This window comes from Artibeus jamaicensis, unplaced genomic scaffold, assembly GCF_021234435.1.
Source record: "Artibeus jamaicensis isolate MK-2021 breed Jamaican fruit bat unplaced genomic scaffold, CSHL_Jam_final contig_332, whole genome shotgun sequence".
NCBI classification, from domain to species: Eukaryota; Metazoa; Chordata; class Mammalia; order Chiroptera; family Phyllostomidae; genus Artibeus; species Artibeus jamaicensis.
The window spans coordinates 22,191,508-22,216,444 of NW_026521788.1; the positions used below are offsets into that span (position 1 = coordinate 22,191,508).

The 24,937-nt window shown below is 52.5% G+C and overlaps 2 protein-coding genes across 2 annotated transcripts in view; one reads left to right on the forward strand and one right to left on the reverse strand.

Moving 5' to 3' along the window:
• The window catches only part of EIF4EBP2 (eukaryotic translation initiation factor 4E binding protein 2), a 30,486-nt gene extending 24,115 nt beyond the window's left edge, over positions 1-6,371 (forward strand). The window contains exon 3 of the mRNA XM_037130491.2: positions 8-6,371. Coding sequence (XP_036986386.1) covers positions 8-39 — 32 coding nt within the window. The 3' untranslated portion in view covers positions 40-6,371. The remainder of the gene's footprint in view (positions 1-7) is intronic.
• A 3,478-nt stretch (positions 6,372-9,849) lies between these two features.
• NODAL (nodal growth differentiation factor) lies at positions 9,850-16,326 on the reverse strand. Its single transcript, XM_037130528.2, has 3 exons — positions 16,134-16,326; positions 11,569-12,266; positions 9,850-10,002 (listed from the first exon to the last, which is right to left on the reverse strand). Exons 1-3 carry the CDS (start codon positions 16,324-16,326, stop codon positions 9,850-9,852), a joined length of 1,044 nt encoding a protein of 347 aa, XP_036986423.2.
• Positions 16,327-24,937: the final 8,611 nt, after the last annotated feature.

Below are 24,937 nucleotides of genomic sequence, written 5' to 3' on the forward strand. Positions count from 1 at the left end.
TAACTAGGGGATGATGCCCAGTTTGAGATGGACATCTAACTGTCCTGCAAGGATCAGAAGAGCAGCAGCAACGCTGATACCCGTGTAAACCTGATGCGGCCAATAGGATTAACAACGAAAACACAGAAGAGGCAGCACCAGCGGTCCCCATGGCAGTCTCCACCTCCTCTTCCCCTGGTGCCAAACGATGCGAAGATGAGCTTCATCTGACCATTTCCTCGCTCTGGTTCCCCTTCCCAGTTAGATTAGATGGAAGACCCATGGCATGCTTCTGTAGAACTTAGCAGCTCACAAAGGAAAAGAGTTGAATTCTGGCTTCTCTAAGTCATTTTTGTGTTGAGAAACACACTGCCCCCCTCTCCCCCCTGAAAAAAATTGTTTTAATCCCAAATCAAATATCGACCTACCAGCAAATGCCAGCAGGGACGTCTGGGTTCAGCGTTGTGTTCTTACCCTGTGTCTCTCCTCCCTGTCTCTAGCCCATGGTTCAGTGCTACGAGAGTCTGGGCTTAGGGTCTTCAAAACAAGAGGGAAATAAACAAGAAGAGAGATACTTTCTCTCTAACCCCAAGGTGATTGTCCTTGGCCAGCACAGGTTGAGCAACTCTTTGTAGCACTACCCTGTGACTCTGTTCAAAGGTCTGCTTCCCCTCCCTCTCTGTCTTCGGTATTATAGTTCATCTTCCCACTCCTCCTCTTAGCACTTGTGTACAAAAGATTTTAAGCCCTCTGCGTGAGAAGGGTGTTGTGGATAACCAGCTGTTCTTTCCTCTGCTTCCATCATGTTGCTTGCCGACCTGGTGTGCTCTGAGCATCCAGGTGATCTCGCTGCTCCCAGAGCAGGTCCATGCCAGGTGACAGGTGTTTGGGATAAGGCCTGATCGGGTATCCTGAAGATGATACTTAAGAATGCATTTGGAAGAGCATTGACCCATTTTTGTAGCTAGTCTCAGTGGTCATTGTTTTTCAACCCAGTGAATATTGTAAATTTTATCTCAGGTTGCAGTTTTTTCTATCTTGAGTTTAGAAAAGAACTAACCTTTTTTCCTTTGTGGACCTGCTTTATTTGGCTGCTGAGATAGACAAGCATGGGCTTCAAAATGTGTTCCTCCCAATTTTCTTGCCTTTCCCATTCCGAATTTTTCCTTTCTTCTCCTCCCTCCCTCCATCCCTCCCTCCCTCCCTCCTTCCTTTCCTTCCTCTTTCTCTCCCAGGCCATTTTTCAAATATACATCAAAGATACCTCACGTGTTGGTATCTGATAATATCTGTCACTTCTCTTATCTGAGGAGTGACGTTTTATTTTTTAAAATGACTACAGACCTATTTTTAGATATGTTTTCAATACAGTTTTGAACAGCAACTTTTTAATCACATCTTCCAGTGTCAGGAAGGTGAGAACTGTCTGTAGGCGAGTCTGCTGTCCCATTTCACCAGCCTGCGTCTCCTGCCAGCTCTCTCTTCCCTCTAGTTTCGGGTGTGTGCGTTTGGCATCCGTAGTGGGTGCTTTGTACAGCTGGACCGTTCTGCCTTGTCTTAGGTTGTACGTGAACACCTCCTCCTTTCCCCTTACCCTGTGCCCTGCCATTCCTACCACCCCCCACCCCCCCCCCCCCCGCCCCCCCGCCGCCTGACTGTTGACTAGCACAGTAATCCCAGGAACTGACTCCCTGCTCAGAAAGACTAATGCCTCTGTCCCCTCATAGAAAGACAAGTACCTTCTGATGTCCTGGGAATTTCTGTTTGGATTCGATGCCCTGAACCCTTGTAGTAAGAGATCACAACTCAGGGTGAGATAATAGGCCAATTGGCTAAGAAAGAAAGCTGTTTTTCTTTTGAACTATGAAAAGATTCTGTTTGCAAATACATTTTAGACAAGAGAGAGGGTGTCAGGGGGTCTTTGTTCTGTTTTCTGCTATGATGTGAATAGTTCAGAGTAAGACCTTTTGTGATGGTTGATGTCTCTCAGGAATAAGCTGGACCTCCAAAGTTTTGGAGGTGCTTTCAGCCTCAAAAATTAATGATCAGAAAAGTACGTTATGTTTATTTGTTTACTGTGTCCCTATTCTGATTATTATTAAACTCCAAATTTTGCTTTGCATTCTCTTGGAAAATCTCAAATGGCACTGTAATTTGCATGAGAAGCTTGCTCAGGACCTCTTTGTCCCCTGGAAGCATGATGCTTTAGGAATGAAGCTTTTCATTCATCCCCTCGCCTTGGCGTCCTGTGGAGTCTGACCCTGCAGCCAGTCGGTCTGTCAGTGAGCCAGAAGAGCACCCTTCCTGATCTTTACTGTTGTATGCAAAAACTCAGCTTCCTCACCAGACAGTGGGGAGTGGAATTAAAACATTCCATGACAGCGTGAGTAGGATTTAGACACCATTTTTTTCTTTTTTGGCCATCTTGAGCAATCTGCACGTGGCCGCCTGATCAGAAGCTAAGTTTCTAGGACTCTTGGGGGTATCAGCTGTATGGTACAGCAGCAGCCCAATCCCTTCACCTTCTGTGCAAGGACTTACTTATTCCTCAGTGCACTTCTTTCTGGAGGCCATTTCTCCCAGAGATACTTTGACTTCGTATGTTGGTGTTTTAAAGATGATTTTACAAGATAACAGATAAAGTTTCAGCAGATGACACTTTTGGCCATGCCTCAGAATTATTTTCAGGGCAAGCCAGAATCCAGTAAGTGGTTTACTTCTGGATGTTTGGAAGGAAACAGAGATAAAGCTCCCGATGAATTGTCTATCCTGGCTTTTTCTTGGGGAGGAAACCCCCTTAGGGTACCATTTGAGTGAGATGGTTCTTAAAATCTTAGCGAGTGTTTGTATTTTTCTCTCTATGAAGAAACCATGCATGTTTCTTTATTTCAGGGGACAGTACATCTTAAGACAAATGACATCTTCCTCCAAATTCCAGCAGGACACATGCATCGTCATGGTTCTGCCTTCTTTATAGTGTGGCTTCCTGAGCTCACCACTTCCTCATTCTGTTTAAATAGCTACCACATTCTCAAGGGCACAGTTGTAGGGAAACTGGCTTGTAGGTATTGGGCTTCCAAGCTTAGAGTTTTGCTTTTCCACCTCTGTTATCTATCGCTGTGTAACTACCCCTGAACTTGCAGTCTCACAAGAGCAAATATCATCTATCCATTTCTGTGGGTTAGTAATTCAGAAGCAGCTTGGCATCGTGGTTCTGGCACAGCAGTCTCAAAGTTGCAGTCAAGCTGTTGGCGGGGACTACAGTCAGTCCCCTTCTAAGTTCTCGGTGTGGTTGTTGGCAGGATGCCTCAGTTTCTCCCCCTGTGGGTCTCTGCGTAGGGCACTGTGAGTGTCCACACACTGTGGCAGCTGGCTTCCCCTGAGATCTGGGGGTGGGGGGGACGAGGGAGAATTTGCAATGCCTTTTATTGACAGTCTGAAAGTACGCACCTTTACTTCCTTACTCTATTCCTTAGAAGCAAGCCACTAAGCCCAGCCTGCACTCAAGGGCAGAATTAGGCCCCACCTACTGAATGGAGCAGTATCAAAGAATTTGTGGGTACCACTTCATCCCTAACAGGATGAAACCAAGCCCATGGTGGTGGGGGTTAGGTTTAAACTAGATATATTGAGAGATATGTTGCTACTGGAAACAGTACTCGAAGATGTGTGTCCCCAAACTGGGATGGAAGATAGACTTTCCTGAAAGCTCCTTGCTGATTTTGAGAGGAGTGGCTGGATACGGCAGTTCGCGGAACATAATGCCTGTACACTGGCCTAACTGCCAGCATCCCATAGATGCTGCTTTGTAAGTTCTAGCCTTGGCAGCTCTAAGACTCAGTACCACTTACTTGCTATCCCTCCCGGCCAGGAATTGACAAAGGGAACTGGATCCACTAAAGTTGACTTCATTGTAGCCCAGCAAAGGGTGTGAACCTGAATTAGATGTTGAGTTACTGAGTTGAAGAGAAGCCATACAGAAACTTGTCTTGAGTGGATTTACATTCTGCCTCTTCACAGCACTTTCTTATCTGTAGCCCTGTTTGCTTTAGAGTTCAGGTTCAGGGTGAAAGAGGTGGCAGCATCTGGACCACATCTGCCAGAGTTGATGCTTGACACCCGTTCTTCGGCTGCCCCAGCCGAAACCGTCTTGGGTCAGGTTTCACCCGAGAAACGACTCGTCAGAGTGGGGACACCTGGGATTAGAAGTGTCTGCGCTTCGTTGTTCCCTTAAGTCCAGTGTGCAGGGCACCTGTGCACCCTCTTAGTCCCGGGCTTCCTGATGGATGCGGGTTTTTAGGAATCCCAGTCCTGTCTTCACCCTTGAGAGAGACTTGGGGGAGGCTCATCAGGTCGGCACGTTCTCGGTGAGTGTCTGCTGCGTGTCTGTGGCTCCCACACCCAGCCAGGTCTGTGGGGATGTCGGACGTCTCCAACGTGCAGGTCCTTGCACGGTTTACACTCCGCCTCTCACCAGCACTGTCTTCTCTGTAGCCCTGCTTGCTTTAGAGTAGACTCGAATAAAAACATCGCTACTGAGGCAACTATGAGAAGAAGCTGTTTCTTCCGGAAGTAAGGAACTCATCTTTAAAGCACCTTCAAATGAGTCTTGCTTTTCCTCCTGAGTGTGAGGCAGAGTCAACATAGACGGTGTTTTATTTTTGCCGCTCGAGTTACCAACTCTTTGGGATTGTTAGTGCTTCCCTTCCCAGTTCAGACATTTCCATTGAAACGCAGCCTGCTAAATTGTGTAGGTTTCACCCCCAGAGCCCAACACTCAGCCAATATGTACTGAGCGCCTGCTTGACTCAAGACCACTAGTGTAAGGGGCTCATTGTATCGACAGCAATATCGCAGAAACCGCCTTTTTCCCTTCTCCCATCTTGGATCCTCAGTGGGGGTATTGAGCGTTGTGGCTGCTCAAGCCAAGCCCTCGGCCCTTTGCAGTTTCCTTTGAAGAGGAGGCCCAGTGCCTTTATGTGAGTCAGAGCTTCCCCTCTTGGCATGTTTCTGGCCTACATGCATACAGGCAGCTATTTATTAATCTGCGAAACCCAATCAGCCGCCCGTGACCTCGGGCATGGGGCACTAGTTGTTCTAAAGAAGCATTGTGTCTTTGGGAGGGCAGTTTCTGCCACCGGGCAGGGGACGTGGGGACCACACCTACTACGCCGCCCCTCCAGGTTCTTTACCTCTCAGCTTTTAATAAAAGAAGAAATCCTGTTCTGAGGCGTTGGGTCTCAGTTCTTTAGAATGCCTGTACCCCAGGGGCATTTTGTGATCTAGCAGCGACTTTCCAGTTCAGTACTGGAGTTTCCTTGAGGCTAGGCCACAAACATTTTTTTATTGAAGACTAAAGATGATGGATGCGTATTTTTTCAAACAATCATTCATGTCACTTTTCTCACACTCTAGAATTCTATTTACATTTGGGTTAGTCTTGGCAGTTGAGGCTTTTCAAGGCCCTGTTTGGATGGATGGTTGGCCGGCGGTTTCTCTCTGCTGAATCTCTGGGTGCGGCCCTCGCAGACCACACTGTGTGGGTGCCTGATGGAAAAATACTCTCCAGACAAAAACATATTCTGGGGGTACTTGAACCCTAACCCTGCCGCCTTTCAATCAGTGAGAGGTGCTGTAATGCCCAATAATCATTGGGCCACTTTGAAATTTGCAAAGGGAGCTCTTGTCAGTTCTTAAAACCAGAATTCCTGGACACTTAAAACTTAAGAGAATTCTGTGAATCTAGCACCGAATATCCGTTTTTTCCCCACTATAATCCTTTCCTTCTTAATTGTAAAAGGGGCAGGGGGCAAAAACCCAGTCCCGGCCAAGGGTAATTTTCCCTTGAAACCAGGAGAGTGGGGAGGAACCCTGTGGAGACGAGGGGCGAGTTGTGCAGTGGGCCCGTGCAGTTCCTGCACCTGAGGGTGGGGCCCGTCTCCACTGCGGTGGCGAGACCCTGCTACCCAGGGGTGAACCTTAGAGAATGTGGCTTGGAGGGTCCAGTTGGACACTCACATGTTCAGATGTCCATTTTAATCATCTTTAAAATATTTTATATGTTAAAAAAAGCCCTTCTTGGTCTTAGCAACACCAGTGGCCCAGTTCCAGCCATTCTGAATGGAAAAGTGGAGACTGCCAGTTCTTTCTGCCATCTTCCCTTCATCCCAACCCTTCCCATCCACTTCACTGTCCTGGATGGATGGCAGAGGGCACCATGTAGCCCCGAGGCAGTCCTGTGTAATTCTGTGACTAGTTGTTTCGGGGTTTTTGTTTGTTTTGTTTTTGCCTAACTGTCCTGAACCAGCGGGTGTTTGGAAATTAGGGGAAAAAAATAAATTCTCACCCATGGTTGCTGTTACAGTTAAATCAATAAAGATCTTGAATATTAACTTGGTGTTCTATGTAATTTTTTAAATTACAGGTGAAGTCCTGTTGGTTTCACATTGAGTCTTGGCTGGTGAAGAGGTGGGTGGAAGCAGTCGGCCACTCCATGTGTCCACTCTCAACACCTGGGGAGCACTGACTGTCCCCTGGGCCCTGTATATGCAAGAAGGTGACGTGTCCCCTCAGGAACTTTGGAGGTGAAGGTGTATATGCCGTGGCTGAGTGGACAAGGAAACCGGGTGCCAGGCCTGAGGAAGCCCTAACAGCTTTTCCTGAGGGCTGCGGCTGCCTCTCAGGAGCACTTGTTAGAAATCCATCATATCTGATGACTTAAAATAAACCAGGCTGGGCTGCATGCGCCTCAGATTCCTTGCTATTATTAATCCAGTGAGGCTCACATATTAGTATTGAGAACAAGAATTCTATCCTTTCGTGTTATAGAGGCAGTAAACAGAAGTCCACAGAATGAAACAGGACTGGAGAAGTGTTGCCATCGGGACAGGACATGTACAGGCTTCGGATAACAGGCTGGTCCCAGCTCTGCTGCAAAGCAGCGCGTCCGTGCGAATGGGAGCCTCTCGGCCTTCTTTCCTAGGTGGTTGCGAGGCTCCGGTAAGGTAGTGAGAAGCACTTAGCCCAGTGCCTTGTACATCGAGTTCATTCAGGGGCTCAAGCTCAGCTCGGCCGGTGTGACACCAGAGCTTGGTCGGCAGGATCTGCGTTGCCCCGAGTGTGCGAGTTTGGGAGTGGAGCAGGCTTGCGGATGGTAGCCCCCATCTGGCGGTGGGACCTCCAGAAGGACCGAAGAATCTCTTTAGGAAAGATGGGATGTTTGAATAATTTTGAAAGCACTTTGATACATCCTTTACTCTGCCCCAAAGGCAAACAGGATATTAACCTCAAAGGCAACTTCGGACAGAGGGGTAATGGTTTTGCTGCTAATAAAAGGGGGGCTTTACAAGATCGATTTAAACCCTGAGGGTGCTGTGAGTAACGACGGCCTCCCAACCGCTCCGTGTCCTATTTCTGTTTCTCTGTATTTCCATTTTTCCATTCCTCCCGCCAGGCCCCCGCACGCTTCCCCAGCCAGGGAGAGTAATGCACACTTCTCCCACTTACCACTGGCTTGGCACTGCTGTGGAAACAATGGAAGACCTTTGCCTTCAGAGCAAGGTCAAATACGGGTACCTCTGACAAATCTGAAAAGCTCCCTTGGCCCCCTGGCTAGGGCAGGACTCAGTTCTCAGAGGTAATATTTCCTCTGACTTACAAAGCACTTACCAGCACACAGGGTCCAGACTGTGGAGCTGCGTTGCTGGGTTTGGCCCCAAATCCCTCCACCAGGCAGCAAAATGCCCCTGCTGCTGACTCCGGCCTGACCTTTCAGCAGGGGTCGTAAAGCAGCATTTCACTGCTGGGTGGGAGGCAATGCCTTGTCAGTGAGGTTTGTCCTCTGTCAGAGCTGCTGACTGACTCCCACAGGCTGTAGCCACAGATAGCTTGACGTTTCACTGTCCTGGCCCCAACCATAGAACTATTCAGCACCTACTTAATAAAGATGCCCTGAAGCCCTAGCGTAGGATTTTCTCTCCCAAGAAATTCAGTGTGGTAGTGGAATTGGGATTCATGTCAGATTCCAAAGGCTACAGCTTTGATCCAAAGCTAGGGGGCAAAGACCTCTAAAAACGATGAAGAACGAAGTCCCTGGGCCTCCAGAGACCAGAGCCACTCCTAGCTGTGTGGTCAGGCCACCAGGCCTCTCTGGGGCTTCATTTAGGAAAGAGGGTAGGACGAGAGCTGACCTCACCAGGCCTCCCCAGCTCCACTGTTTTCTAAGTAGAGTCAGATGCAGAATCCTGTCGTGATCCTGAATCGTTAGGGCAGGTCTATTTCCACTCCCGGAAGTGAGCAGCTGGATCCGCTTTGTTTTGCAGAATCAGAGCATTGCGGTTTCTCAGGCCCAGGCCTTGCTCCAGCCTAGTCAACCCGCCTGGGCAACCAAGGCTGCAGTTGAATCACGACTAAACTCAGCAGATGTCCTCACTCGATTGAGATCATGTTCCAAGGGCTGGATGGAGCACAAGCCAATGGGCTTCTTGGGAAAGTGGGGGCAGATTTACTGTAGATTCACATTCCCTACAAAGTGGCCCCTTAGTCCTGGTATATACACTATATATATATACACATTGTGTGTGTGTGTGCGCGCGCGCGCATGTAAGTAAATAAAACCTCTCTCCTGTTTTGGCAATGCTGACAGAAATGCAGAATTGCCTTTAGGGTCTTTTCAGCCAGAAGACAAAGCCTTGTGTGTTTGATGGGAGAGCCTCCTACAAGAAAACTTGTGTCCCTTTTCTGTGCTGCCTTGAGGAACTTGAAGTTAAACCAGTCTTAGGACCCTGAGCAGCAAAAGCTGATAAAGGGTCAGATAAAGGGTGGGGCGGGACTGGGCTGGCAGGCTTTGTAGGGAGATGGGAGTAAATCCCAGAGGGCAATCTGATCGAAAACTCGAGGCTCTTCTGAGCCTGCCAGTGGACATTTCACAGAATGCATTCGGGTCCACCTGCTCTCACGTCTCGGGGTGAGGCTGAGAAGTGACTCACTCACCTGAGGGATAAAGGTCACACAGCTTTTCAGTGGCGGAGCTGTGACCATAACTCAAACCTGCCACGCAGGGCAGGGCCTTCACCCCTGCAGACCAGAAGCTGAGGGGTCTCATGCACAGTAAACTCTAAGGGAGGGAGGTAAACCGTTGCCAAGCTTACGAGGCTCGGACGGTGTCTGCCAAAGCAGACTCACCCGAGGGTGTCTGGAGGGTGTCTTCTGTAGTCCAGCGCGGCCCATTTTCCTGGACACGTTCCTGCCTCTCCAAAGGCACCAGCTGGCCTAGAAGGACCAGACAATGGCTTTATTGTTTGTAGGACTCATTAGCAGAGACGCACTTCAGGGAGCCTGGACGAGGCCCACAGAGCACGCCTGGCCAGCCAGAAGGGCGTGGGGCCCCTCACCCAGCCTGAGGCAGCAAGAGCGCCGGACTTGGCCTTTAACACAGCGATGCTTAATCTTTGGGGGTGGGGGTATCAAAGACCACTTTCTAGAATACATAAAAGTTATAGACAACCTTATCCCACCTCAAAAATACATATATGCCCCAACTTTTGCATACAATTTCCGGAGGTTCACGAGTTTAAAAAAGGTAAAAAACTCTCATATTAGTGCTTTTACTCGCCACTGTCTGTTCAGTAGAGTGAAAACCCAGCAAGGCTGCTCCCCAGGCCTCCTGCTCCCTCTCCCGACGGCCTCCGTGTTTAGCCAGACTCCACAGGGCCCTCATTTACAGGCTGGGCAGCCCTTCCTCCTCTGGTCTGGCGGACAGAGCAGCTTTCCCCCTTTGTTTCTCCTCTTTGGATCAGATGGTTATTGTGGCTTCAGAAGCTTCCCGACCTTCCAGGGTACAGGCAAAGCCAGCGCCGCTCCAGGACCTCCTCAAAGGCACCCACATTCCTCCACAATCATGTCTCTGTGATGGTCCAGGAGGACCCTGCCATTGTCCACATAGAGCATGCTCAGAGGCCTGGTCTTCACGGGGGCACAGCAGGTGGAGGGGACTCGGTGGGGCTGGTACCGCTTCAGCAGACTCTGTGAAAGGGACGAGAGGGAGGGTCAGTCCATACCCCAATGGCCAGGTCAGAATAGTGTCATTTCCGGGTAAAGGGTAAAAGATAGGGTCTCAATCACTTATTGGGTGTAAACATAGAAGAAAATTATTTAAAAAAAATAATCAGCCTGCCAATACATCGTCAATTCTAACTTCTAAATAACTTTCTTTTCTTTAAGCATCTTTTAAACAGAAGATCCTAAAAGCTGTTTCTGGGGAGAACAGCAGCTAAATTATATGTTCTCCTATTGTTACTGCCTAGAGTGAATAGCAGTTTTAAAAATATTCCAGGAAACTGCTGGTTTAGTTCCAAGAACATGGGCAGAGGAGAGCCATGTGGACATTCTTATGGGATCTTCCTAGTTGCCCAGAGAAGAGCGGAGTCAACGGGAAAGAAGGCAGTGACCCCTTGGCGTTCTGCAACGGGACTCTGCCCCTGTGACCCAGTGACATCTTTTCAGGTCAGAGCTGGCCCCTGGGACCATCTGGGTCTCTGTGGTTCCCTCTGATCTGCTGCAGGCGGGTTGGTTGGGAGAGGTTCACGAGGGCCTTTGCCCAGGCCAGGTTCCCGGAGGAGCTGGCCCCCCCCAGCGCATAGTCAGCTCACACGATCCCCAGAGCCTCCGAACCCCAAGGCATGGCATGGAGGCACTACAGGTCCAAGACGTTCTCAGTCTAGGCTTCTCGGAGCAAATAAACACACGGTGTCCTTACAGCCTTGGAGAGCAGGGCAGGGCCGCCTGCAACATCAGGGCCGCTACATGAGCCTCTGTTCTCTACTGTCTCCACCTCCTCCTTGCATTCCTCTCCCTCCACCACCTTCTAGAACTTAGGCTGATTGGTGGCACCTGGTGGTAGCCTATGGCCTTTTCTAACTCTTTTAGGCAGCAAAAGTATAGCAGCTAGAATAGTATTATCTCAACTTACGGCCCCGTAAATGTGGCCCCCATTTCATCAATGAATCTCAGGCTCCTAGTAACGATAACATCGAACATGCCTGTTATCTGCCAACTACTGTGCATGCAGTATACACAGCATCTCATTTAACCCTGCGACTTCCCTATGAAATATGGCACTGCTATGCCCATTTCACAGGTGGGGAAACTGAGGATCAAAGAGAGTAAACATGTTGATCAATATTGCACAGCTAATAAGTAGGAATCAAACCCAGGCCTCTCTATTTCTAGACTCCAGACGCTGAACTTCCTTTCCTCAAATGTCAGGGCTAGGGAGGAGGTGAGACCCTCTGGTCTATACCCTCCACCCCTAATTTTACAAAAGACAAGGACAAAGTCCCAGGAAAGCAATGTGTTCAAGGCTACGGTGGGGGGCATGACTGCACGGAGGCTCTCTGAGGATGTCGTCATTGGTCATCTCCATATCCCGAGGCCCGGGCACCTGGCCCGGCACCTGGAAGGTGCCTGAATAACTGTGCAGGAATGAACACAGCCATTTAGTAGCAAGGCTGGAGTCCTGTGCCCCTGACCTGGCAGCGCAGCCCCTTCTCCCCTCGACCGCCAGCCCTCCCGCAGGCTTCAGCACCACACCTGGATGTACGCGTGGTTCGTCGGATGGAACTCCTCCCCCACGGGGTTAGGACACTCGCCCTCGCAGCGATAGGCGTTGTACTGCTTGGGGTAGATGATCCAGGCGCCCCATCCAATCAGGTTGAAGTCCACCTGGAACTTGACCTTCCGACACAGTTGGCTTCTGTCGGGCAACGGATGCCGAGGGTGCCTCCTGCCCCTCTCCCGGAAGAGCTGTCCCTCCTGGGCCCTCCAGGAGCTCTCAGCTTCCCGCAGCAAGGTGGGGCCACCCAGCCTCCTCTGCTCAGGAGAGAGGTTGGAGTAGAGCAGGAGGAGCACACTGGTGACAGGTGGCGTGGGAGGCCGCTGCCAGCACTCTCGAGCCAAACTGGACATCTGCTCCTTCAGCTCCCCGGGGTGCTTCAGCCACTTGGAGAGTGGCCTGGTCACCTCCAGGACCATGCTGCCCAAGGAAAAGGTAACCTGGGACAGAGTGACAGTGAACAGTTCCATCCGAAGACGTTCCAGGCAGCTGGCTGGGTCCTGATCTGCCTCCAGCTTTGGCTGATGGAAAATCTCAATGGAGAGCGGGACGTCAGGGGAAAGGTCCACAGGGCTGGACAGCTGCAGCCGGAGCTCAGCCCACTCCAAATCCTCTTTTTGGCTCAGGAAGGAGAAGTCAAAAGCAAAGGTCCAATTCTGCCCGTCCACCTCCACATCTGGGGGGAGAAAACACAGGAAGGGAGTAGGGTTGGGGGGGGTCCTGCAGTCTTGGTGGACGTAACAAGAACCGCAGCTCCTGTCTGAGCTCTCAGCTCCTACGGATCACCTCCCTTAATCCTCTCCTTCACCCTATGATTTGGGAATGTTATTGAACCCATTTAGATGAGGACAATTGAGGCTCAGAATTTAAATTACCTGCTTAAGGTTTTATTCTTGGCAGGTGGCAGGGCCAAGAATGAACCTGGATTTGCCTAGGTGATAAACCCAAACTCCAAATCACTGTTCTGCTACTCCCCCTCAAGACCCTCCAAAGCCAGAGAACAATTGGTAAAAATTGGACAAATTCGTCTCCCCTCCCGTCTACATGTGCACACACATACACACACACACACACACACACACACACACACACACACGGCCTAAGGCCATGCCCTAAGCTTTCGACCTAAACCCTTGCACATACCCGGTAACCCTGGCCCAAGTCACCTTCCCAGGCCCCGTTTTCTCAGTAGAAGAGTGGCCCATTTCACAGGCACGATGAAGTTGCTGTGCATGTCATAGGAAGGCTGGGAGCTCCCAGGGAGGCACAGGCAGCAGAGGCCAAACCCTGGCTACCCTCTTCCTGGCCGGTTCCTCAAGCTGGAGGCAGCAGCTGCAGAGGGTTTGGCAACCTTGCAAAGAGGCTTCTCAAGGCATTCTGAGCTTGACTTTGCACTGGCCTCGCACTTTCCACCCAGTGGTTTCTCCTCTGTACAGGGCGCTCGCCCTGTCTTCCCCAGGTCCCCCACACACCCAGGGCAGACTCAGCAAGGGCACACGCGTGTGCGCACGCATACACAGCCCTGTTCCCCTCCCCCAAGGCAACTAAGCCCGAAACGGATGCAAAGGAGCCGGAAGCACATTCCATTTATCTTAGTCCTGGACAAATTTGGTCTGATGTCTGGGAATGTCATGGAGTTATAAATTTTCAGGTCACCTAAAAATGATCTTTAACTTTTTCCAGCTCAATTTCTTCTTCTTTTTAGTGGAAATGCCTTACTCAGATCTGCATTATCAGACCCAGGGAAATCAAGAGGTTTGAGGGTTTATTGCTGAATAAAAGTCAAGGGTTTTTCATGAGAAACAAAAACAGTAGCCCTTTCTACATAGATCCTAAATCTCTGATTTAAGTCCTTCTGGACAGACTACGTAACAGTTTTTTGTTTGTTGGTTGGTTAGTTTGTTTGTTTTATTGTCCCGTGAGGCATGTTGGGTCACAGTAAGTGAATTGCTCTGGGAAATCCAGCCTGCAATAGAAGGGGCAATTCCTGGGCTCAGCCTCTGGAAGCTTCTCCCGGCCACTCGCTAGCTGTTCCTTCTCACTTTATTCCCACTTCCCTCCTCATTAGCACCTGCAGGGGGCAATAACCGGCCCAGACTGGCAGCTCTGCCCAGAGGTGTGGGGAGGAGGGTGACGTTACCTGCTGCCCATTGGAGCACCACCTGGCCACCCGGGGATTAGGTGGGACATGCAGCAACTCCTGGCCACACGCACCAGGAGTTAACATATTATCTCAAGTCTCAAGTATCCACAAATGGCCTTTTACAGGAAGGGCTTCCAGCCAGTGGTTCAGAGCAGGGGCCCTGTTGTCTCTGGTGATGGTTCAGATTCTGCCATTTGCTGTTTCACAGCAGGCTGGTTACTATCTGAGAGTGTCTCGGGCCTCAGTTTCCCTCTTTGTCAATGAGAAGTAGGGACAGCATCCACCACCGCTGTGCCGAGATGTGTGTGAAGAGCTTTACGAAGCACGGCCACCACAGTGGGACATACGTGGGCCGCCGTCAACCAGAGTTAGAAATGAAGGTGGAGGCAGACAGGGACCTGGACGGGGGCACGAAGCCATGTGTTACGGGGATGAGCAGTGTGTGAGGAGGGAGGGCGGGGGAAGGACTCCTTCCTGCTGGGACCCCACAACCCCATCCCTGCCAAGGGCCCCCGTGACACGGCCCTGATAGGTTTCCCTGGATGTGGCTCCAGTTCATCTTAGAATAGGGGTGCTAATCTTTTCAGAGGTCACTGATGCCTGACGCTCTCGTCTAAGAAAGCTCTCCTGGGGGGGGGGGGCGGCGAGGAACCGTACCTCCCACTTAAACAGTCAATGCGATTGTGGCTGCCCTCATACCAAGTGTTTTACAAGCGCTGTGTCCTTTAACCCTCCCCTCCTGCACCCCCATTCTGCAGATGAGGAGCTGACTGTCCACGGTGGAAGTGGTCAAACAGCGACAGATGGAGGTGAGAGGCCACCTGTGCACCCCATCCTGGGGCAGCCTTCCAGTCAACCCAGAAAAGAAAGGAGCCGCTTAGCACGTGCCTCAACCGCCTCCCTCCAGGCCGGCTGTTCTTGCTGCTTTCACAAAGTGAAGCTAATTCGCAAGAGGGTGAATGCACTTGAGGCCACTGCACAGTTGAAAATGAGTAAAATGGTGGATTTTTGTTATGTATATGTTTTGCCATACACACACAAATGAGGCAGAAAGAAAGCCAGCTCCGTGTTTTATAAAAGAGGAAACTAGAGAAATCGACTGAAGTTTCAGGGACACAAAGGGAATTGGGAAGCAGGGCTTGGGGGCAGAAACCCAGTTCTCCAGCCCTAGACTGGCCAGCCCACCTTGGGGAGCTCTCCGGGAAAAGGAACTGGGGAAGTGCATCGCGCTTTGCACAGCCGCCCATCCCCAACACCCCTCCCCCACCCCCGCAGCTTTCTGGTGGAGGAGCCAAGCGCTTTCAAATTGCCCCTCTCCCCGGGGCGTCCCTAGTCTGGCTGGTCCCCGGATGACCCTTCCGGAGAGGGTCAGGAGTCGTCTGACCCGAGTCTAGGCAGGCCAGGGACCTAGGAGCCCCACCCACAGACTACAAGGGCCGGCGGGTGGCAGTCAGATCAGATTATCGGATGTGGATTTCGCCTGCGCCCCGGGGAGGGGCCGTCTAGCCCCGGCAGCGGCGGGAGGCGCGGGGCGGCAGGGTTCCCCTCACCAGTCCAGGATGTGGATTGCGCGGGGTGAGGGGACCTCTGCACGACGCCCACATGCCCGCAGCGCCCGGGGCCCAGGCACGCTCTCCCCTCCCGGAGGGCGAAACTCCCGGGTCACCATAGTCACTGACTCCCCCGGGCCCCCTCCAAATCTGGGCCCTGAGTTCGGCTTAACCCGGGACACTGACACCTCCCCAGCCTGGCCTCGAGTACTCAGACTTGCCTCAGTTCTCGACTTTGGGGTGTCCCACCTCTGACCCCAGATCTCTGAACTCTAATGCCTGGTGTTCCGCACTCGAGTCCCGTTTGGAAGCCTGCTCTCCTCCTGAGACGCTCAGCGCCAGACCCGGATCCCTGGTCACCCTCACTCGCGAAAAGCAAAAAAAGGCGACAAGACAAAATTATTGTAGCAATACCAACGACCCAGACTTAGAGGGTTTTTTGTGCTTCGTCACTAAAGACTTTATGCGGGAGGTACTGTTACTCCTAGTCCCCAGGTGCGCAAACTGACACGCCCAAAACCACGTGATCTAACGAAACCGCGCAGACAGAAAGCGGCACAAATAGGCTCCCCCTTAAAGCGCTGCGCTTACCCCCACGACCCAGGACCCCGAGGTCTCAGTCCGAGACACACCTGGAGCACCGCGATCCCGTCGCCCATCAACCCTGCACCCGAAACAATGCCGGCGTCGCGACACCCCCAGACCCAGACCCTGACCCCCGACACACCCTCCGAGCTCGTGGGCGCCCCCACGGATCTGCAGCCCCCAGCTGGCTCCTGCGCCCCCCGGGGGCCGGAGGTAGGATGGGACTCCAGGCGCCCCGGGGTGCTCAGCGGTGTGCGCAGCCTACCTTGCGCTTGCAAGCTGCGGATGATGTCCGCCCGGGGCGGTTCGCGGTAGAGGCTCAGCATGTACGCCAGAGGGGACGGCGATGAGGGCTGCCCCCTCGTACGTAGGGGATCGGGGGCTACTGTAGCGGCGCCCGCCTGGAGGAGGGCCCACCAGATGTGCAGAAGGAGGAAGTGGAGCCGGTGGGCGTGCATGGTGGGCTGGCCGAGCCTGAAAGCGGTGCCTCTGTCCTTATATCCTGGGCCTTCCTAGCCGCCCAGCCCCGCCTTCCTTCTTGGGGGAAGCTTTAAGATCATATACACGCCCCCCCCCCATTCTGGGAGATGTCCCCCAGAGAGACCCCCTACCCCGGGCGGGCGGGGCCTAAGCCTGGTAGGGTGGAGACCCATACTGCCCCCAGAGGAGCCTAAAGGTCCAGGCACCCTCTAGTTTGTCTGGGCACCTGGCCCCCCTAGGACTTAGTTCTGAAATGGTGCAGGCTTGTAGCTTGCACCCAGGTCAGAGCTGTGGCTTCCTTACTCTACCCTCACCTGGGGTCCCTGCCCTTTCCTCTCTGTCCCTCCAGCCTCCGAATGTATGTCTGGCTCAACAAGGAGCATGTAGGGGGTGGTTACCAGAGAAGGCGTGGGCCCACACTGGCCTGTGATGTCTCTGCCTAGCCTGGTCAGCGTGGCCTTCCTGGAAATTGTCCAGAATGGCCTCCTGGAGCACCCCTGGCCTTACCTGGCAGGGCCCACCTGGAGCACCGGCCTTGGGGAGAATACTGGGTACTCAGAGTTGTAGGAGCAAAGGTGAGCTCCAGACCAGGACCCATGGGGTCCTGCTTCAAATATCAAGGTTGTCTCCTGGGGAAGGCAGAGGTCAGAAGTGACCAGGATTGCCTCATGAAGGCTGGACTCCTTCCTTAGAAAAGAGAAGTGGTCAGCGGAAGCCAGAACCCAGAGCATAGCTGACGGATGACGCCAGCCCCCACGAGGGGGGTCCCAGTGGTGGCACCAGGCACTTCCCTTCACAGGCACACATCACCTTCGTGATTTCGGGGGAAGATGTTGCCCATGATGTCCATGCCCGCAGCCCCTGTCCGCCCTGGCCTGGCAGGAGACCCAGCTTTAGCTCAGGACCTCTCACTTCTGGCTCTCTGGGCCCCGCTTCCTCATCTGCTCCAGAGGGACCCTTGCCTGGCCTCCCTTCCAGGTGCAAAGGCAGGTCCCTGCTGGAATTACCGCTAAAGAAGCGGAAATTCCCGCCCGCATCAGGCTGAACTGCTTTGCTCCACACAGGTGGGAACCCCACCCCACCCCCACCCCCACCCCTCAAGTACTGCTCTAGCCAACAAGTGCATCAGCAGTTGGTCAGCATTTACTGAAACACTCACTTCCCACCCCCCCGCCCACGCACACCTCGGTCCCTTTCACAGGATGCCTCCAGCCCCAAAGAACCACAGGCCTAGCCCTGAGCAAGCGTTAGACTGTAGAAAGAGGCCCAGCAGGCTCCGACCGGAGCCCGGGCAGAAGCCAGTCCCACCAGCAGGAAGGGACATTGCCTGGGAGAGACCTGGGTGACAGACCGAGGGACCTGGATGATCTATCTGCTCAGCCAACTGTTGCTCCTTCAAGCTGGGGACCATCGTGTTCGTCATGCTTTCCCCACAGTACAGACCATAGCTGGGACCCCATAAGTCTCAGCTAAGTAAAGAAATCAGTGACTGTGTCTGCACTTGCCTGAAGATAAGTATTGCCAAGGGTGTTTGTTAAACTACTGATTCTAGAGTCCCAATCCAGACCTTCAGGATTAGAACTGGAGGAAACGGCTTTTTTCTACCCATGTAACAAGCACCCCCATGATTCATGATTCTTTTCATCAGACAACTCTGAGAACCTAGGTGGGCTGGGACTCTGGCTGTGGGTTGGAGCCCACCTCTCCTGTTTTGCTTCCTCGTGCAGAAAGCAGGACTGGGGATGCCTCCTTCCGTGCAGATTAAATGAAGTAAATCCTAAAATGCTTTGCACACTCCAAACCTGGTATATTTGTAAAACCTTATGCATGTGGATATTAGGGGGATTGTCACCCAACGTCCCCAGCCCAGGGCTTGCTGGCTGGGTGTTGTCAGCCCCAGCCGGCTGCAATAGACCCCTCCTCAGAGGCAGAAGGGGCCCTAACCCAGATGATGAGTCTACAAATAAAAAAAATGGTAGATCATGGAAAGTGCTGTGGGGGCCCGGAAGAGGATGTGGGAACCAAGAATAGCAACGCAGGGGAGGTGCACACAGCCAGACAGGTATAGGAGTCAGCATCCCCAAAACCCCGATCTCACAAGTCTCCTTGTGTCCTAGAATCACGTGGCCCCTGTTTAAAGAGGGACATTCAGCACAAAACAGTTTACCCACCAAGACTGGGGGAGGAGCAACAGAGATAACACATCTGCTTCCCACACTGGACCAGCAGCTTCCCGGAATCAAGGACAAAGCTTTAGTCATCCTGTGTCCCTTGCACTATGTGGCACGTAATAGGTGCTCAGTAACCGTATCAGTTCAAACAAATGCTAATGACAATAGTTAATACTGTCTAGAGAAAATAGTTTTAATACACAGAATAAATAAAGCAAATGTAGAATCCCTAAACATGCATTGGACTTCCATTTCCAACTCTGATGTGTGGGGAGCTCATCGATTACCCCCTCCATCTGCACAAGAAAAAGTTGGACAATCTGACAATCGACAATTTTTCTTCCACCCGTCAGAGAACAGTAGTTAGTGTGTGTTGAGCACCTAATGCAGTGGGCGGTCTGCTAACCATTGCACAGATTTTCTCATTGTCCCCCCTTCAGAGATGAGGAGACAGGTTCGGAGGAAACAAGGCGCCTTGGCCAAGGCCACAGACTGACAACAGAGAACGGCCAGGACGAGACGGGCAGGGCTGCTTGTTAACCAGACCTGGGCTTCCAGCCCTATAGCTCCCCTGCAGATGAGAGGGTGAATGTGTGCCTTGTACTGAGGCAAAAAACTCTCAGATAACAGTCTTGCCTTCTCCGGGGCTGGGGCCCGCAGATGGCTGGGAGCTGCAGACAGAACCCCTCTCTGATGTGTATTGGCCCAGAGCCGAGCGGAGGCCTGGAATCACTCTGACCAGCGAGTGCTACTCTGTCAGAGTCCTTCCAGCTCCGGATGTTCTCCAGCTCCGGCACCCTGGAAGAAGCTGAGTCTCCATCACCTCCGCAGGACAGAGGCTAACAGTCATCTTTCTAATTTTTTAAAGGTATTTCTTAATTTAGGGTCTGTTTCCTATTAGAAGGACGAAAAGTGCCCTCTTCCTAGGAAGGGAATGATGCCTCTCACTTCCCCTGCCCCAAACAGACTGACCGACTGACCGGCAGATTCCCTGACCTGGGAGATGACCACTGAGGGCCATCCCAGCTGGCTGGGGGGTGGGAGGCTAAGTCCCTCAGTGTTTTCAAATGCTTTCCATCAGGCCCTCCGTCGGGACCCCCTCTTGACGTGAGCAACACTATGTGGCAAGTTCAAGTGCTGGGGCTCTGAGGTCAGGCTTCCAGGAGGCAGGATCTGGAGCCTTCTGCTTCACTACCTGCACACATTAGGCATTCCCTTCCCATCTTCAAGCCCTCGCTTCCCCTCTGTAAAATGGAGATAACGGATAGTATCTCCTTGACAGGCACTCGGTAAGTACTGTGTGTGTGAGGCTGCGGGGCACGCAGCATCTGTGCATTCATTCACTGACCGAAGCTGCTTCTCTAGCGAGCCGATGACAGTTCAACTCCAAGAGCTATTCTCAGGGAGTCAAGCAAGATGCCATTTCAGCTCTGCACATAGTTAACGAGCATTTCCCATATGCCGGTTGGTGAGCCTGGCTGTCCTTCCAAATATGTTAACCCTGGAATCCTATTCGCTCCTCGGTGAAGCTCTGTGAGGTGTGTAAAGCGCTCCAGAGATGGGGAAAGGGAGGTACACAGAAATTAAATGGTATAAACTTCGTTAGGGTGGTGAGTGTCGCACATTCCAGTGCCTAGCACAGCCTCTGGCTTACAGGAGCTCAAGTACCGACCAAGTGATTGACTGAACTCCACGTGCCTGAAGCGGGCTCCCAACACGCCTGCGAATTTCACACGCCTCTTCATGCAGCCTCCTCCCATTCCCACTTTATTCCCCTGGGAAACTCCTACTCATCTATGAAGATGCAGCTTACAAGTCCTGTCCTCTACACACCTATCAGTAGCTCCCCAGAAATTTCGTCAAGCCCTCTTTCAAGTAAAGCATCACAGAGCAGTGGTCCGCACTCTCTTCCGTGGCCACCATCAGACTGTGAGCTCCCTGGAGGCAGGGACTAATCCTGACTCATTCCTCTTCAAAGCCCAAGCTCCCAGCTCATAACTGACCTTCGCTTGCTGTGATTTTCAGCCTAAAGGAATGAATGCAGTCCTGGAAATGGTAATGGCGGGCCTAAGCACAGACTTCTGGCGTCCACCTTTAGTACTTGCCCACTCTTTCTGTTACCCAACTCCACTGGTCTCAGAGGCCAAACCCAGAGCTTTGAGGGACTGGCTAGGAGCATCTGCTGGACACACGCGGCTATCTGTGACCTGGAGATAGAGACCACAGTCCTTCCTCATAATCCCCATGTACCCCAAATGCACTCCAGCTCCGTGGAAACACCTTCCCTTCCCCATAGTTCTTCCCTCGCCCAGAATGACTCTGCCCTCTCTTCATTCACACAGTTCAGCTCAAGTGTCTCCTCTGCCACGAGGCCTTCCTCGTGGGGTCTCCCCATCCCTGCCTCCCCTCCCACTGCAGGCTCTGATCCCAGCCATTCTTGAGCAGCTGAAGTCCTTGAGCGCCCAGGAGTCTTGCACCAGCAAGCCTGCCGCTCAGCTCACTCCGCATTCCTCAGAGTACTGGTCCTTGGTACGCGGACGTGGCACACCATGCTTGCAGCCCGCCCGGGCTGATGCAGTGTTTTCTCTGCCCCCAATGGTACTTTGAAAAGTTTTTATTTAAGGTGCCAACATGTAAAATTCTAAGACTGTGTATAAAATAGCTTCCCTCCCATTATTTGAGAAGTGGGAAGGTCTAGGCCCTTAGTTCAACGTGGTGAGCTTTCCCTAAAGCTGCGCAGCGGACACTTCCTTCAGGCAGGGTCTGTTCTGTGAGGGGTGCCCCCGACCCCACCACTCCCGACTGACTGCACCCACGTGCCCGGCCCTGCTGCATATGAGAGAAAGGTACTGCAGAATCAGCCTGGACTGGGGAGCGTCTGGGCTGGGCCCCCCGTCGTCCTCCACAGGGACTAACCCATGAGTCGTGGGTGCTCGGCCCAGGCTGGAAGAGATGGACATCATCTGTTATTTAACACGTGCTTATCGCCACGTGCTTGCGGGGTCTAGTGTGCGCCTCCCATCAATCTTATAAAGCAGATTGGGTGTTTTCTCCCATTTTACAGGTGAGGAAACCGAGGCTCCGAGGGGTTGATCAGCTTGCTCAAGGTGGAACGCCTAGCAAGTAGGAAAGCTGTGATGGACCCTGAGTCATTGCGGCTTTGCAACCCAGACTGGATGCTGCCATGTCCCGATATGGTCATTTGTCACCTCCCTGCACAGAGGGGCCGTTCCCCACTCACCCGGTCACACTGATCCCCCGCCCTCTGTCACTCTGTCACACCGCCCTGCTCACTTCTTCCGAGGTCCTTCCGCAGCGGGATATTAACTTGTTTTGTCTGGTGCTGTTTGTTTATTTTTTGTCTGTTCCCCTCCCCCAGCACTTGGCTATAAGCCAGATTCCCTGTCTGTTCAGCTCACCACTGAACCCCCCAGTACTTAGCACAGCGTTTTTTTTGTTTTTTTTTTAGATTTTATTTTTAGAGAGAAAGGAAGGGAGGGAGAGAGAGGGAGAGAAGCATCATCAGGGTGTGATGGGGTTGCCTCTTGCATGCCCCCAACCGGGGATTTGGCCTGCAACCCAGGCATATGCCTGACTGGGGATCGAACCAGAGACCTTTCGGTTCACAGGCCGGCAGTCAATCCACTGAGCCAGGGCAGCACAGTTTCTGATACATACACTCAGTGCATATTTATTGAATGAATGCTTTAACCCAGCCCCTGGACCGGGGGTTTCAGGGGATACCGAGGAGAGAAGGCGAGGATGGGGGACATGCCTCTTGACCCAGTGGCCGTCAAAAGGCTGTAAACATGGCAGGTGACCAGCTTCTTGTGGTTTCGGGTTCTTCCATATTCCTCTCCTGAGCATGTGGGTACATAGTAGGCACTTAATAAATGCTCAGTACACCTGTTTTGGCATGCTGATGTGACATCAGCAAGAGAATGCCTTCTCAGTGTTCCCGGCTCTGAGGAACACGAACTTCTCCGTACTCCGTCACTGAGCCTTCCCCGTACTTCGCTTCTGCCGCACGCTCACCTCCGTTCTCTCTCCTGATCCTTGCAGGAGCTGTGTGACCGGAGCAGGGCTGGTGTCACCCTCGGGGAGAGTGACTGGCCCGAGGTGGCACAGCCCGCAGGCCCTGTCTGACTCTGAACCCCCTGCTCTCCCCAGCTCCCATCGTCAGGGTGTCGCCCTCGGCCCCTCCTGGTGGAGCCTGGCCCGACTTGTGCTTCCCACAGGGTCAGGAGGTGAAGGCTCAGCCTGGCCTGGGAAACAAACAAAGAGACCACCGGGGGGTGCCCTCTCCTCCCACCCCAGAAGCTCCTCAGAGATTCCCACAGCCCGGCGGGCCGCCCTGTCCCTCCCACCTCCCAGTTCCTCTCCACTGACTGTCACCAGTGCTGGCTGACATTAAGCTGCAGATTGGTGACCTAGCTGAGCCTGGGGCAGTTGCTGTGTGTCAACTGTCCCTTACTCAGGTAGTAAAAATGAATGTAAATTTAATAAACAGCAAAATATAAAAATTATTCAAAGTTCATAAAAATAAGAGGCAATAAAGAAATTTGGATAATTAAACTCGGATGTTCTTTGTAAGTCTGTAGCATGTCTCCTTGTGAAACGGAAGCAAGCGTAATGGACTATACTTCTACCGAAGCTTAGGAGCACATTAAGATCTTTGGGACGCCAACCTCTTATTGGTCTATAGATTCGCTGGGCCTGGAGCGAGACCCCAAAGTCCCTGCTTTTCCAGGGAGTCTTACTAAGTAACACAACATCATCTCTTTCTCTTTCTCTCTCCTGCTTTCCACAATCCCATGAGGTAGGTGCTTCTGTTGGCTTCTACCCGTGAGACGCCTGAGGCTCAGGGAGGCTGGGTGACTTGCTGGGACCAGGCAGTCAGTTGCCACAATGCTGCGATTCGGGCTCAGGCTGTCTGATCCAACGCCTGCACTTGGAGTAACTCGAGCGGGGTGCCTGGGTGGGGCTTAGCTCTCCAAACTCCTTCAGCTCTGTGCCCTGTTAGTCACTGACCATAGGGTTGGCGCCATTCTAGCCTGGTGCATGCCCCACTCACACCAAAGGGCCCCAGACTTCAAAGGCAGCTGGAAGGGAGATGCACAAACCTGGCTGGGTAGGCGGGCAGGCCTGGAGAGCGAATACAATCACCCAGAGACCCGGTGGGGCAGGAGGAGTCTGCAGGGAGCAGATGATCCAATGGGACACATTTTCACCCAACTCCCCCCCTCAGAGCGGTTTGTTATGACTGCTAACAGATCCTCAGACGTGGGGGAACTAGGGGTGAGGGACGCGCCAAGCCAAATGTGTGACCATGTCACAGATGGACAGACATGTTGGAAACCAGCTTTTACAAATTTTACACCAGGTATAATGCTGAGTGCTTTGGACCCGTGCCTCACACACAACTCTGAGGAGCTCCTTTTACAGGGTATTTTATACGTGTATTGTTCCCATTTCACTGATGAGAAAACTGAGGTTTGAATTTCATAAGTGCTTGCCAGGGTCAAGCTGGTGCTAAGCAGCTGAGCTGGATTTGGAGCCCAGGTCTGTTTTGACTCCAGCCCTTGTTTTCACCCCATAATCAGGAGAGAACAAACAGCTAAGAAGACCCCAGGGTGTTTCGGTGTTCGCTTCACCCTGGTGCAAGGGCAGCAGGCTCAGGAGGTAGCACCGTGCCTGTTCGCTCACATCTTCAGGGAACAGGGACTGGGTAGTCCAATTCGGAGATGAAGTTTTCATGATTGGAAATGACATAAAATCACAAGCCCCTCCCCCACCTCATCCTGTGTGTCTCATGTCCATCCCCCGTACACCAATCATTCTCCCACCTAGTCACCCCCTTGACAGCTGACACCCCTCTGACACCCCCTTTGCTGTTTCGGAGCCAGAGGACCAGGGTTGCGAGGTCTGCAGGAGGCTCTGTGCCCGCAGCCCCAGTCTGGGCCACACTAACTTCCCTCCCAGGGGAGGTCCCAGCCCAACTCCGTTCCCAGCCTCCTTCTGGCTCCTGGCACCCTTGGGCTCCCCACTCCCACCCCTCCCACAGCTCCCCTTTTCCATCCTCCCTGTGAACTGCACCCCTTAGAAGCCAGTTTCTTTGCCACTGGTAGGTTCTAAGATCACAGGACCCTTTTTCTGCTTGTACCGGCCTCAGGGCCAGCCACACTGAGCAGGGCTAGAGGGACTGGCAACAGATTGAGAGAGGGAGTCCTGTTAGGGACCCCGGCCAAGGACACTGCCCCCATCCCCATTCAGGGACAGAGGGGGAGGGTTGAGGGTACCAGTTAGGCCTGCGGTTCGTGTGTGCATGGCAGGGGGAGGGGGCAGGAAGCCAGCCCAGTCATCCCCAGTCTGCCTCTTCCGTAGGGCCCATACGTCACGCCCCCATCACCCTCCTCTA